The sequence below is a fragment of the Callorhinus ursinus genome, unplaced genomic scaffold (assembly GCF_003265705.2).
Source record: "Callorhinus ursinus isolate GAN/ISIS: 27379988/994484 unplaced genomic scaffold, GSC_fseal_2.0 scaffold31, whole genome shotgun sequence".
Classification (NCBI taxonomy): Eukaryota; Metazoa; Chordata; class Mammalia; order Carnivora; family Otariidae; genus Callorhinus; species Callorhinus ursinus.
This window is the reverse complement of record NW_027397093.1, coordinates 1,654,609-1,668,192: the sequence shown is the minus strand read 5'-3', so window position 1 is coordinate 1,668,192 and position 13,584 is coordinate 1,654,609. Positions and strand designations below refer to the sequence as shown.

General features: G+C 48.4%; 1 protein-coding gene across 3 annotated transcripts in view; it reads right to left on the bottom strand.

Moving 5' to 3' along the window:
- Nucleotides 1–13,584, bottom strand: part of GRID1 (glutamate ionotropic receptor delta type subunit 1) — a 735,632-nt gene that overhangs the window by 15,255 nt on the left and 706,793 nt on the right. For all 3 annotated transcript variants that reach the window (XM_025880732.2, XM_073878720.1, XM_073878721.1), the window contains one exon: nt 4,631–4,797. In XM_025880732.2, the coding sequence (XP_025736517.1) occupies nt 4,631–4,797 (167 nt within the window). The remainder of the gene's footprint in view (nt 1–4,630; nt 4,798–13,584) is intronic.

Below are 13,584 nucleotides of genomic sequence, written 5' to 3'. Positions count from 1 at the left end.
TCCTGAGCAAGTGCAGTGGCGGCCCAACTTGGGCCATCAGTGAATGTTTGTTGTATCAATATACGAATGAATGTATTAACTGAATCGTGAAAACCAATCTAAACTAAAATGGTCATGGTGAGATAATGAGATAATGTCTGTTAAGTGCCAAGGACACAAGTCGGCACAAAAGACTTAAAATGCCGCAGTGCACATAGGGGCTTGGTCACTGAGACAAATTCATGATTGACGTGTGCATTTGTGCAGCTTGGGCTTGGGCTCGGTATGCCACTGAGTGCCACAGACCTCTCACATGGCACATCCCGTGATTCACTGGGCAGCTGCAGTGTCCCACTATTTCTGTGTGGCTCTAGACACGTTAGGGAATCTGTCCACTGGCTCATGCTGAAAGGCCATTGTCTAAGTCTCTGTTGGCAGGTCCAAGGAAGCTGGGCCTCCCGACAGTTAGAGGAACCCCAGGGCTGGGTATACAGGATCTCAGGGCTGTGGGAAGCCTTGTGGGTGGACTCCTGGCTGGCCAAGGAGAGACTGCAGAGCTTTGTGTGCATTGGCGCAGATGCTGTTCTGATGGACATCAGTCCGAACCCAGACCTGCCACCACCTAGCCATGTCAGGAAACCTCTCCACTTCAGTGTTCTTATTACTAAAATCGGAGATTATGGTAACTCCTACCACAGAGTTATTGTGACAAAATGAAAAGAGGGGACACATGGCCACCCCTGAGCTCAAGATCTGGCAAGTAATCAGAGCTCCCTAAAAGCTGCTTCCAGTGGTATGGCCTGATGCCCATGTTGACCAACAGCCCTATCCTGTCCAGTATTGACCTGCGCTGCCTTTCATGGAGAACATAGTAGGGATTGATCATTTTCCACTGTTTTAATCCTCCTAACAGCCTGTAAAGTAGTTCTTATAATGTCAGTTTTATGTCTTAAAGACCTGAGGCTAAACATCTAGATGACTGGCCCACAGTAGCGATCAGAAAGTTGCAAGGCTGCTCTTCAGAGCTGGGTCATGCTGACCCATGCTCTTTCCAGAACATCAGGCTGGTAAGTGCAGTTAGCCTGCTCTCAGAGAGTTACATTCTGGTCTAGGGGACCATGAGACTCTGGCCAGAGCATGGCTGTAGGGTCTGATTCCTCTACTCCTCTGCTCATTGACTGCAGCATTAGGCAGGCTGCTAAGTTCTGCTGATGCTTGCCTTCTTCCGGCTCCTTTTAACTGTATGAGTTTTTATGCCTGATATTATCCCAGGAAGAATGGAAGGCAATTTATAGGAAAACATAGAATAAAATAAAAACAAACAAATCAAAAGGAAAATTTAAATATGTAAGCAACAGAGGAAAGATAAAACAAGTCACGGGCACCAAATGAGTCTTAGAACGAGGCTAAACTAATGCACACCAGAATAATCTATACTCCTGCTTGTGAGTAAGCTGGAGTGATAATAGCCACTTCCTGAAGCCAGTCGTTCTATTCTTCCAGACAGATGTAATTGCAGGTGCTTTCCTTTGGTCAATAGTTGTGGAGACTGCTACACAGTAGGTGCTCCATAAATGGCTATTAAGTTGTTAAACATTTATTGAATGCCTGCTTTGCATGCCATGGTCCACAAACAGGCTACAGCACTCAACCCCTATCATACACACTTATAAGGTGAAGCCTATAGATCCTGTCCTCTGCCAAAGAAAGGGAACGTGTCTGTATTCAAGGAAATAGCTTAATTCCCAGGACTAAGGGAAAGAAAGTTACAGCAGTTCCAGATAAGACTGGGATCTATTTATATAAAACCTTTTTTCTGTAAATGGCATGGAGCATTGCTTCCTGGATCTGCCCCCTTCTTGCTCTCAGGCATGCCCCAACTAGGGGCAGCTCATGGTTCTGTATGCACCATACAGTGGAGCCTCTTGAAGAACCACTGGCCATAGTAAGTTGGCAACCCGAGGTCTGAGTGTTCCCTCCAAGTAGAGACCCATCTGCCCAGGTGGGGGAGGGGGGGATGCTTCCAGCTCAAGAGGGGCTGCAACATAGAGGCAGGTGATGATAATTCTGGAGACAGGCACAGCCCACTGGGGACATTTACTTAAGAGTCATAGAGCACACGGCCTTCTCATGAAAGCTAAGAGTAATAACCAGAATAACCAGGAAACTGGACCAGGCACTTTTGTTTATGGTCACTCCTGGAGTTGGGGGAGCAGCCAACAGAGTCTCTATTGTGAGAAATTTTGAGCAGAACCTCAGGGTCAGCAAGTTGATAGATAATGAACAGGCCTGTTCCAGGGCAAGCCTGAATTTTGGGACCCCACACCGCCACACTGGTCCTGGTCCACTGCCCTCTAGTGCCACACAAAGGACATGGGATTACTTCTGCACCCAGAAAGCCCTACAATATTGAAAGTGAGCAACCACTCTCTTCCCGCTCATCGCCTGCTCTGGGCTGAATATCCTCAGGTTTCCCCCTGAGCTGGTTTGAGCCTGCTATTGCCCTGACCCCCTGAACAATCCAGCTGGGAAGCAAGCTCCCTCCTCTCCCCAGTGTGCCAACAATCACGTCAGCAGACTTTGGGAGATCTCTGGACAGCCCAAGTATATGGGGACCCTAAGCTTCCCTCACTGGGGACCCTGTGCCTCTACAACTGCTGTTTTGGGGCACATTATGCTGCTGCTGCATTGGCTCCACCAGCTCCCCTACCATCTGTCCCAGAAAGGTGCTCACAGGTTGATGGTGTGTGGAATGCCCTGAGCCTCCCATCTCAGAAAACCAACTGGGGTACACCTCAAGAACACCAATAGATTACACATCCTGGACAGAAGTCATTCCTTCCTCATGCCTTCAATCGGAACAGTTGATAAAACTCTATCCCTGCTTCTCCCTGGTCGTCTCTCTGCTCCAGGGAGCAAAGGGAGGCACAGAATGTATACTTCATTAAATTCTAGAAAAAAATCCAAAAGCCTCATTTAACTTAATTAGTTCTACCCCTTTTCTGAGTTTTGCAAACAAGCCACTGAACGGATGGGTCACAGGGTGTCGTCCTCAGCCTGTCCCTGATGGGGTTTAGGCTCAGGTGCTCATGATCACAAAGCCCCAACCCACACCTAGAAGGTAGCAGAAGAAAGGCAGTAGGGATTGGAGACCCGACAACAACATGGATACAGGACTGGGACTCAGAGACTTGTATTCTCCCCTTGACTCTGCCAGAAGCTGGCTGAGTGACCCTCTTTGAGCTTCAGGGTATTAAACGAAGGTTCTCTAACCACTCTCAACCCTCCAAATGGATTATCCTTACTGATGGGATGCCTGTGTTTACCAGGCAACTGGTATTGACCCTAAGCCTGGGTACCATGCCAGCTTTTTCTACTTGGACACCTCTACCATTTTGGATTTCGGTGGACAAAGGCAGACCTGTCCTTAGGGATTCCTCTCTGCGCTCCCCAGTCCTGCCCTCTTCACTCACCAGGATGTCACCTCACAGACATGTGTGAGTGGTGGGCCCAAGGCACAGATGTCCTTGGGAAGGGGAGCCCCAGGTAGCAGGCTGGCTACCGGGAAAAGGCCACTGAGCTGACCCACGCTCCTCACTTCTACCTTATCTGGTAAGGCCGAGACACCTAGTCAAAGACTAAGGTAAGTTTCTCTGGCAGAAACAGTGCAGTGGTGATGACAGACTATTTTTCACAAGGAAGCTGGCCAGGTATTCACACTGAGCACTTGGAAACCGGATCATGCCCCGGTGTCCCGAGAAGAATGGGCTCAACCAGGGATGGACTCCCACCAGCAAATTGCATGGGAAACTAAAAAGGCCAATACACACTAGACATATTTCTGGTGGAGGGTATCCATGTACCTTTGCTTAGGCTAGAATGCCCACCCCTATACAGCCCCCCTCCCCACTTTCCCAGCCCCTCCACCTACCATTTGCTAGTATTAATTGCCAGGAAGCTGATCTGGGGAGGAGGAGGAAGCAGGTCATGAGCCGCTGTCTACTCTGCAGTGGAAGGCAGGTCCCTTGCCTGCCCCAGCAGATAGCATTGCCCTCCTCAGCCCATGTGCCCATGAAGACAGGGTCAACTGCTTCTCTGACCACACTTCTTTTCAAGACTCCACATTGACTCTTCCCACATTGACTTTTCCCACTGAAAGCCAATGTCAGAAATTCTATCACTTATAATAATAAGTACTTATCGGGCCCTTGGTAGATCCAATTAATTATTCACTTAATTTTCAAGAACTGGGCCTATCTGGCTAACTCCTACTCATCCTTTAGGCCTCAGGTGTCACCTCCTCTGGAAAGTCCCCCCTGGCCTCCTGGGGAGGGGGAGCTGGTCAGCTTCTTTCCTCTGCCCTCCTCCACCTCTAGAAAATCCTCTCCATTGCACCGACTGCCCCATGCCAGCTCCCCTGCCCACGTCACAGCTTCTACCGAGACTGTGCACCTTCATGGGAAGGGACCACATACTTGCTCTTCTTTACCCCGGGCTGGCACGGGACTAGATGGGGTGGTGGGAGCCGTGCATGCTGGCACACAGTCAGGGCTGAGGAGACGTGACGAAGAAACAAGTTTGTGTGGGCTCTCATCTCCTAAAAGAAGGTTATCCTCCAAGCCAACCCCCCCACCCGGCTGGTGGTGCTTACCTCTGGGAGAAAAGGTCCCTGTAGGGGCTGCCATGTTGTAGGGCAATGCCGTAGCCCTTGCTGCTGACGCTGTTGCCAATGACAGTCACGGAGCAGTCGTCGTCCGTTAGGGCTGCATACTCCACCACCGCCACATCCCACAGAAAGGCGTAGTTCCCCTTCTTTGCCTGAAAGATCAAAAGCACCATGAAGTGAGGCACGCCTACCTCCGTTTTTGGCGGTGAGTACTGCATGGTGGGATTTGCAGGACCCTCCTCCGTGGCCCCCTGCCTGCCAGCCAGCACCGCAAGCTCTCCTCTTATTTTCTGGTGACAAACTGCCCCCACCGGCTGATGCCACCCACTGTGCTTAGATGTAAAAGGCCACGATGCTGCCTCCAGTAGGCTTCAGAGCCGCTCACATCACACGGAGAGGTGGGGAAGGACAGCGGCAGGTGGGCTTTCCAGCTAGCCTCCTGCTCACAGTGGCAGGGACCTAGTTCTCAGATTACCAGGCTCACCCTGGAAAGTGCAGAAAGGCTGACCCAGAGAATTGAGGTTTTCTGATCAGAGATTTGGGGGGGAGAGCATAATAGTCCCCATTTAGTATTTCTACTTAGAACCCAACTGAACCCTGCTTAGGATGAACGTGGAAGATGTCCCTAGGTTTAGTGACCCCGAGTGGCCATGACTTAATAATAACGAAGTCACAAACTTGCTATGCATAGGGAAGAACACATCAAGGACAGGGTCCTGATTATTACAGTGCCAGGCTGCGTTTCTGTCACTTGCCTTTCACTGCCCACACAAGAGTGTCCCCATGCATACAAACATGCACAAACATGTACACATACACACACGCATACACACATTTTTATATGCACACATATATGCATGCATGTGCAGACACAAAGGCACACAAGCATACATGTGTGCGGGAGTGCACGTGCACACACACACACACACACACACCCTTACACACAGGAGCAGGTTTCTGTATCAATGCAATGGCTGCAGATTATCCCATCAGGAATCTGCCCATGGTCACGCTGAAGTCCCACTCCATCACACCCATCCACAGCAGACCTTCAATTTTATCCTGAGCCTTAATTCTGACTTAGCCTGGAGTCTGGGCACTCAGAAGAAATGTGAGCGGCTTTGCTTCTTGGAAGGAGATGCAAACTAGACATTGTCACTTGACCGGCTTAAAATAGAGCATAAAGTTCTTAATGTAGCCAAGTGCCTGGTTTTAATTGTATAGTGAGCACACAGACGCTTCTTTGCCACTCTTCCCCCCCCCCCCCCACCCCTCACACTAGGTGCTGGAAGGCCTGGGTCTGGGCTTAGTGGCAGGGCTGAAGCATGGCGGACACGAGACCATGATGGCAAGGTAGAAGCTTTGCCATGTCTTCATGGGCATTGTTCCGTTCTCTCGCGTCAGCTCAGTCTTCATGTCCACTGCAACTTTCCACAGGGTGCCATAGTTGCTTAGATGAAGGTAGTCAATATTTTACTTCTTTCAGGACCCAAAGCACCCATGGGCCAAAACGGCTCATTTTCTCTTCAAAAGTTTTCCAGCAAAAGGATCTGTGGGTAGAGTGTGGCATCCCCCTGGCAGGAAGAGGCTGCTCCTAGCCAGTCACACAGTTTTGCCCAAGGAGCTTGTAAGAATTGACCCACGCACCCGTGCCACCCGTGGACTCTTACCTCAGGGAGCAATCCAAATATGACATCAAAGCCTCATTCCTTGGCCAAGCTAATTTCAGAAGTCCCTGAAGGACTTTGACCCTGGTTGCAAAATTACACTCATCTCTCTCTCTCCGCATGGGAATATAACAGTCTTTGAAATTTTTTTCCTGCTGGCAAACAAGTTTTCTCATGAAAAGATATAAATTTTCAACCTCTTAGTATCTGAGTTTCTCAGCAAAATGTTGACTTACGACCTAATATTTTGCTTCGGTCTGACTTTGGAGCATTTCACATCCATGCTCGCAATTCAACATGACAATCAGACATTGTTATTTGTACGATTTCAAAAGGGCATGTCATGTTGAAGGAAGAATTAAGATCAGGTTCGTTTCTACCTTTCAAGTGATGTGCCAAGAAGGAAAAGGAAATAAGCTGGCCTCCAGTGAGAGGAAACCGACTCTGACAAGAGCCTGACATGACCATTCTATGGGGGCACTTTGCTTCCTTCAAGCCACAAGCATGGGTGCCTCCATTCTGGGCTCAGTGACAGGTGAGCACAGTTGCATGGAGGAAGCATTTAGTGTCTCACTGGCCTAAGCTGAGAAGATGCTAACGATGTCTCAGCCGCAAACCCCTGCTAACCAGGAAGGCAGTCGAGAAAAGAGGGGAAAGTGGTTCTCTTTCTTGAGCTGCCGAGTGACCTGAGACATTCAATCTCCCCATTTGTAAACAGGGACTAAATGTACTATTATATTTCCCATGTCTGCTTCAAGAAGTACATGGCTGGTCCCGAAGCTACTAGACAATGCCGGAACAGGGAGACCTGGAGAGGCCGATGTGCCCCATCTTGCCTGTGGGCCAATACGGAAGTTCCAGCTGCAGGGGCGCTCTATCTTTATGAAATAACCTCCCTTCCCCACACCCCTGCCTCACTTCCTCAGCATCCCAGAGCTTCCTACATCCTCCTCTTAGCCCCATATTGAGTAAAATGCAGCGCCATAACCTTCCCTAGGCTTCCCAGGGAAACTTTCTGGACCTTGCAGATGTCCCCCCATCTTCCTGGTGGGTCACAGACCCTATAGGACACAGAAGCCTTCTTCAGTCTGCCTATGTTCTCAGGAACATTTCAGATGCCAGCTATAAGGAGCCCAAACACCCCGTCCGTCATGGTTATGTCCCCTGATATAGACCCTCTTGTCCCTATGTAGAATGAGCTCCACACAGCCCCTCCAAAATTCTAAGATACGCTTCTCCCTCATGGGGTCAGAAACGGTTTTCCATGGGCCCCTATCCACCTTCTCATTCTGTGCTGCTTATCCACAAAGCTTGGTGTGTGTGCATGCGTGTGCGTGCGCATGCGTGTGTGCGTGTGTGCGTCTGTATACATATATACAGAGATATATGTATATGCAGAAATATATGTATATGCAGAAGCCTATACATGCAAAAGGAAAGTAGTGGAAAACCATAAGATGGATATAATATTATTACTGTTCTGTAGACGTGTGAAATGTAATATGCCAGAAGATGGATAGAATTATTACATAATGGAGTGGTATTAGTGATTCTTAGGACAAGCTGCTTAAAGGTTCTTTAATCCTGTGACACAGTCTCTGTTACCACACACCACATAGTCCGATCTTTGTTCCCCTGTGCGTCCTTCCCATCAACAGAACACAGACACCTAGCACAGCTCTCCAATTTCCCAGACATTACCCACATACAACCCTTATTTCCCTGGGCTGCATCGAAACATTTTGCTTTGTTTCATTTTCTCCTTTCCCTAAAAGGAAAAGGAAAGGCACTAGGTTCAGACATAAAATAAAAAGATGTGAAGAAAGGAGGAAAAGAATACCTTCCATATTAGAGAACGTCAAAGGCCTCTGGATCTCCATCCCCAGGACGTCAGGATAGCAGCAGGTAGACTGGCCACCCCTGACCTATCTCCTGGCAAGCCTCTTGGTAAACAGGACCCAAGCCCTTCCCTGAAGTCCACTCTGCCCCAGTGCACACACGCTGGAGCATTACGGAATGGAAAAGGATGGAAACATGAGGTCCTTGGCCCCAGCACTTAGAGTACCCTCCCCAACATTTGGGGGAATGGGATCAGCCTCTTTGGCTGGAGAAAGGTTGGGGCACCACAAACAAAGCCAAGAGTGAGCTGGGATATTGGCCGACTCACTCTCCGTTGCTCCACACTGATAATAAAATGAGATTGCATTGCCTTTCATTGCACCACTGATTCCGTCCTTCCCAGAACTCCCTGGGAGCACCAGCTTTCAGATACAGCAGCCTTGGAGGCAAGAACATCATTATGCACTTCTACGCCATTGTAACTGCTTTTGGAAAGGGCCAAGCCACCATGTTGTTCCCCCAAACAAGAATGCTGGTACTGCAAACATCAAACACAGATGCTATCAGAAAGGAAGCGCTGAAGGAAATCAGATGTCTACAGAGCCAGGGACAGGGGAGGGGAGAGTCCCTGCTGGGTGCCAGGACCTTCAGAAACCCAATTCCTTTTCCATCCCTGGTGTAACTGTGAAGGGCCCAACGTTAATCCCCTTCTACAGACCAAGAAACTGAGATTCAGAGAAAGAAAGTGACTTGCCCCAAAAAACCCAGATCGTGAATGGCAGAGCCAGGTCAAGGTGAGGTCCCTGTCGTGTTGGCGCCAAAGAAGCCCAGGCTCTCCCCTTGGACTTGGGGAGGGGAGGGCTGAGGAAATTGCTCCCTTTGTCCTTGCCCGCTGAGCCCTTCCCAGGGCAATGCTGCTGATGACAGAGCCCTCAGAGCTGTGCTTCTCCAGCTTTGCAAACAGAAGTGGCCTGTGGAACCGCTGAAACTCTGTGAGATGGATGTCACAGGGACCCACACCGTCTGTCTCTGGATGGGGCTGTCAGGGTATCGGGGACTCCTCGGACACCCGACACATCCTCATGGGCGTTCACCATCCAGCGGCACACACAGTGCCTCTCCTTGCATCCACCTCTCACCCCAACAAAGCAGAGCTTGGCCCTCTCACAGGTCCCAAGTCTTAGCTCCCATGGTCACGTTCACAAACTGGCAATGCATTGCCATGCACAGCCTGAACCCCGGCTAACACCCACACCTGTGTTATGCACTGTACCAACTCACAAGATGCACAGCGAAAACCCAGACCATCTGTGGAAAAAAGGACAATTTTACAGTCTGCTGGTAGGTATGTAGGCTGGCATGGTATTTCTGGAATGGCAATTTGGTGGGGCGATTCAAACACTTAAAATGTGCATACACAGCAATTGCACCCCTAGGGATTTATCCTAAGGAATTATTCAGTTTCTGAAAAGATGTTTGTACAACGATTTTCAGAGTAACACTGTTTAAACTAGCAAGCATTGGAAATCATCTAAATGTTCAACACTTGAGAATCAACTGGGTAAATGATAGTATCAAATGATGGAATATTACATTACCGTTACTATGGAGTTTTAAGAGAGCATTGGTTGCTAAGGGAAATGAATGTCCATGGTAAACCAGGGCCAGCCTGGGTCCTCGATTCCAACTGTATCGATCTGAATCCCAGCTCCACCACTTGCTGGCTGTGTGAGTGCAGGCAAGTTGCTTAACATCTCTGGGCCTTGGTTCTCCTGGATGCAAAATGGTCCATACCTCACAGAGTTCCGATGAGGATTAAACCCCTCAATAAATGTGATGTGCTTAGGGCCTTGCTTGGCATATGCTAAATAAATGACAACCAGTTTTATGGTGGTTAGTAAAAAAGAATCTGTTACACTAGAGTATTTGCATCATGGTATCCTTTTTAAACCATCATGTAAAAATAATGTTTTTATACCTATGATGAATCAAAACCAAGCACCAAATAGCAACAACGGTCATCTTGGGGTGATGCCATCACAGGTGACTTCTGATGGTGTCTTTTGATCTGCTGTGTTGTCTATATTTTCTGTAGCTTGGCAAGCATTTCTTCTGTGACTGCAGCTATCCAAGGGGGGAATTTTAATGATTCAGCCTCCTTCCTTGAGCACAGTGTAGTGAAAAGAGTAGATTTCTAGACATAGACAAACCCAGGGCCACATCCCAGCTCTTCAGGGAACCTACAGTCTTGGGGACTAATAATTGCTTCCTAGAGGACTACTCCGAGTGTGACATTACAGGGCACAATGCACCATGCCTGGCGATAGTGAGGGCTCAATGCAAACTCTGGCTCCTCCTTTCTGCAGTCCTCAGCTTGATTCAGGAGGCCAATCTGTCAGCTCTTAAGGGAACATCCTTCTTCCCACCCATGCCCCCCTGCCACTCATTCCTCCACCTTGACCAAGTCATCAACATGCTCTGTGGGAGCGTGTGGTGTATGTGTGTGTGTGAGGGCATGCCTCTGTGTGTGTGTGTGTGTGTGTGTGTGTGTGTGTGTGTGTGTGTGTGTGTCACAGCCCACAGGGAAGGAGCAGAGAAGTGAACTCAGGTACCCAGTGCCTGGAGAACCACAAAGGGTTTAAGATAAATAGACCATCAGCTGGGAAGGAGCCTGCCTCTCCTGGCCAAAACAATGGATAGGTTGTCCAAAATGATGTGCAAATGTAGGGCAGACAATCAGTAGGACTCTCAGAAATGTTCACAAGCCAACCTCAGGAAACTGTAAGGAAACATTCCACCCAAGGAATGAGAGATAATGACCGTTTGCCTGGATCAGCCCCTGGACCAGCAAAAGCAAGCAAACTAGGGAGGCTCCATGGGAGGGGAGATGGCAATTGAACATTCCCACAATTCGCATTATGCCTGCTCTTCTGAAGTGTCCGTGGGGCACACAGTCAATTTGGCTTCTGACTTCAGACCAGCATGAACAGGAAGGAGCTGGATGATGAGATAACACAACAAAAGAGGCGACAAGGCCATCTGGTACAGGGATGTCCTGTGTGTGTGTGTGTGTGTGTGTGTGTGTGTGTGTGTGTGGACACGAGCACAAGTATGAGGGCAATGCTGTAGGTTTGTCATGGTGGTCCCAAGGAGGCTGCCCATTACCTGAATGAGAGGACGGGGATAAGGGAAATGTCCTGAGGCTACAGCAGCATACAATGGCCCCGGATGGCCAGGCACTAGGCCTGCAAGATGTCTGCAAAGACTGTCTGTCCCACCCTGGTATTCCTGTACCCTAGACTAACACAGTCAATCGTGAGGAGCATAGCAAGGCGTACAGAGGATGAATGGCACATAACTCCTCAGGCCTCCAATGTTCTTACTCATATTATCTTCTCTTGGATTCCTTAACTTCCTCCATAGAATCTTCAACTCCATTTCACACGGAGCAAGGCATGGTATGTCGGTGAGAGCAAGGGTCCAGACACGGGCAGACCAGGCCTTCCCCTGGCGTCCTTGGCCAGCCACTTGAAACTCTAAGCCTGCATGACCTCATCTAGAAGGCAGGAACAGCAAGCCCACCTCACAGGCTCATCACAGGGACAGACAGCATGGAAGGTGTCTGATGCATTGAAGGAACTCAAACAATAAGACATTGTCCTCATGATCATGATAATCATCACCAGCATCATCCTTATAGCTTAGAGTTTGGACCCTCATTAAAATGCAAATGCCTTAAGGGAAATAACGCTTGAGATTGTCCTCAATCTTCAGCCTGGTAAATTAGAAGCCTGGGTCACAGTCCTGGCCCAGTTTCCAATTCACTACTGATTTGTAAAAATGGAAGACAAGCCGTTATCGTCCTTAAGGTCTTCTCCAGCTTTAATATCCTCAAAGTCTATGATATAGACCAGTGGTTCTCCAAGTATGATTCCTGGACCTGCAGCATCAGCATCACTGGAGAATTTAAAAGGAAATATAAATTCTCAGGCTCTATACCAGACCCACTGAATAAGAGACTCTGGGAGTAGAGCCCAACCATCTAATAATCTCTCCAGATGGTGCTGATGTGTGCAAAGGCTGAGAGATCCTGTGATATAGACCTCTGTGTCAATTAATTTTTGGTCTTCTCTTGAGAGCAGGTTTACAAAGGGGAGAGTATTATGGCTTTAGGGTCTCAGGTTGAGGAACTAAATGGAGGAGCAGAAGTTATAGCATTGAGAGAGCAAAACTACTGAAAACAAACACTAAAGGTAAGTTACACTTTACACCTTCTTCCTGCCAAGTACTCTACTTGGTGCTTTCCCATCCATTCTCTTCCTAGAAAGTTCAGGATAAACTTCCACAGCACAAACTGTCCGTTTCCCAAGAGGATTGAGGCTCAAAAAGAAGCGTGCCCAAGACCCACCGAATCAGCTATGGACAGAGATTGAATGTCTCCCCAGGTCTCCTTGACTGCAAATGGCCTTCCACTCTCCCACATCAAAAGTTCAACCTCAGTAGCCCCGAAAAGCCACACAGAGCTGCCTGAGCAGCTGTCTCTGTCATCATACGGATTTTCTTTTCTCTTCTGCTGCCAGATTCTGGCCAAGCTTTTGTTAATGATGTCTGCCTCCAGCACCTGACCCTATGGAAGCTTTATGGCTGCCTTCCCTTTTTGGTCCTCTAACACTCTGGGAGAAACAGTCTTATTTAGTGAATCAAGTATTGTCCTAGTGGGAGAAGGTTTCTCACATCTCCAAGGGAGAAGAAGCTGGTTCGGTACAAAGGAAAAAGAAAAGCCCTAACTTAGAAGGATCATTGGCTCCTTCCTCAAAGCCTAAAACTGCACACCATCAGCAAAACCAGGGGCTTCATAAACAGCCTTCCCAGCAGGGCAAAGGGACACATTGATTTTCAATGATTTGTCAAAACTTTAAATTGTCCAAGGACCATGATAAACAACAATCTAATCTGAGTTTTTCCATGGGAAAGATTAAGAATGATCTAAAAGAAAGAGTAAATTGGTTTGCTTAGATACAAAATAGATTACAAAGAGAAAATACAGAATGAAAAATGTCATCCTAGAGACTCAAGAATACATGAATTCAGGCAGCACAGAGGACAAGCATGTGGTCAAACATCCTATGAAGAAGCACAGGGCTAAGACCATGTAGACCCTCCCTGTTGTGCATGTGCGCGCACGTACACACACACACACACACACACACACACACACACACGAATAAACGTAAGCTCCATGGCTATGCATGTCCTGTTCACTGCCCTGGCATGATGTCTGGAATACAGTTAATGCTGAATAAATATGCATAAAGTGATTAGTAAAGAACTGAAGGCATGAATGCTAGGATCGGGGAAGCCTGGGGCCTTGAATCAAAGCAAGCTGGGCTGGATATGTCCTGTACACCCCAACAGGTTTGCCCCTTTCCATCC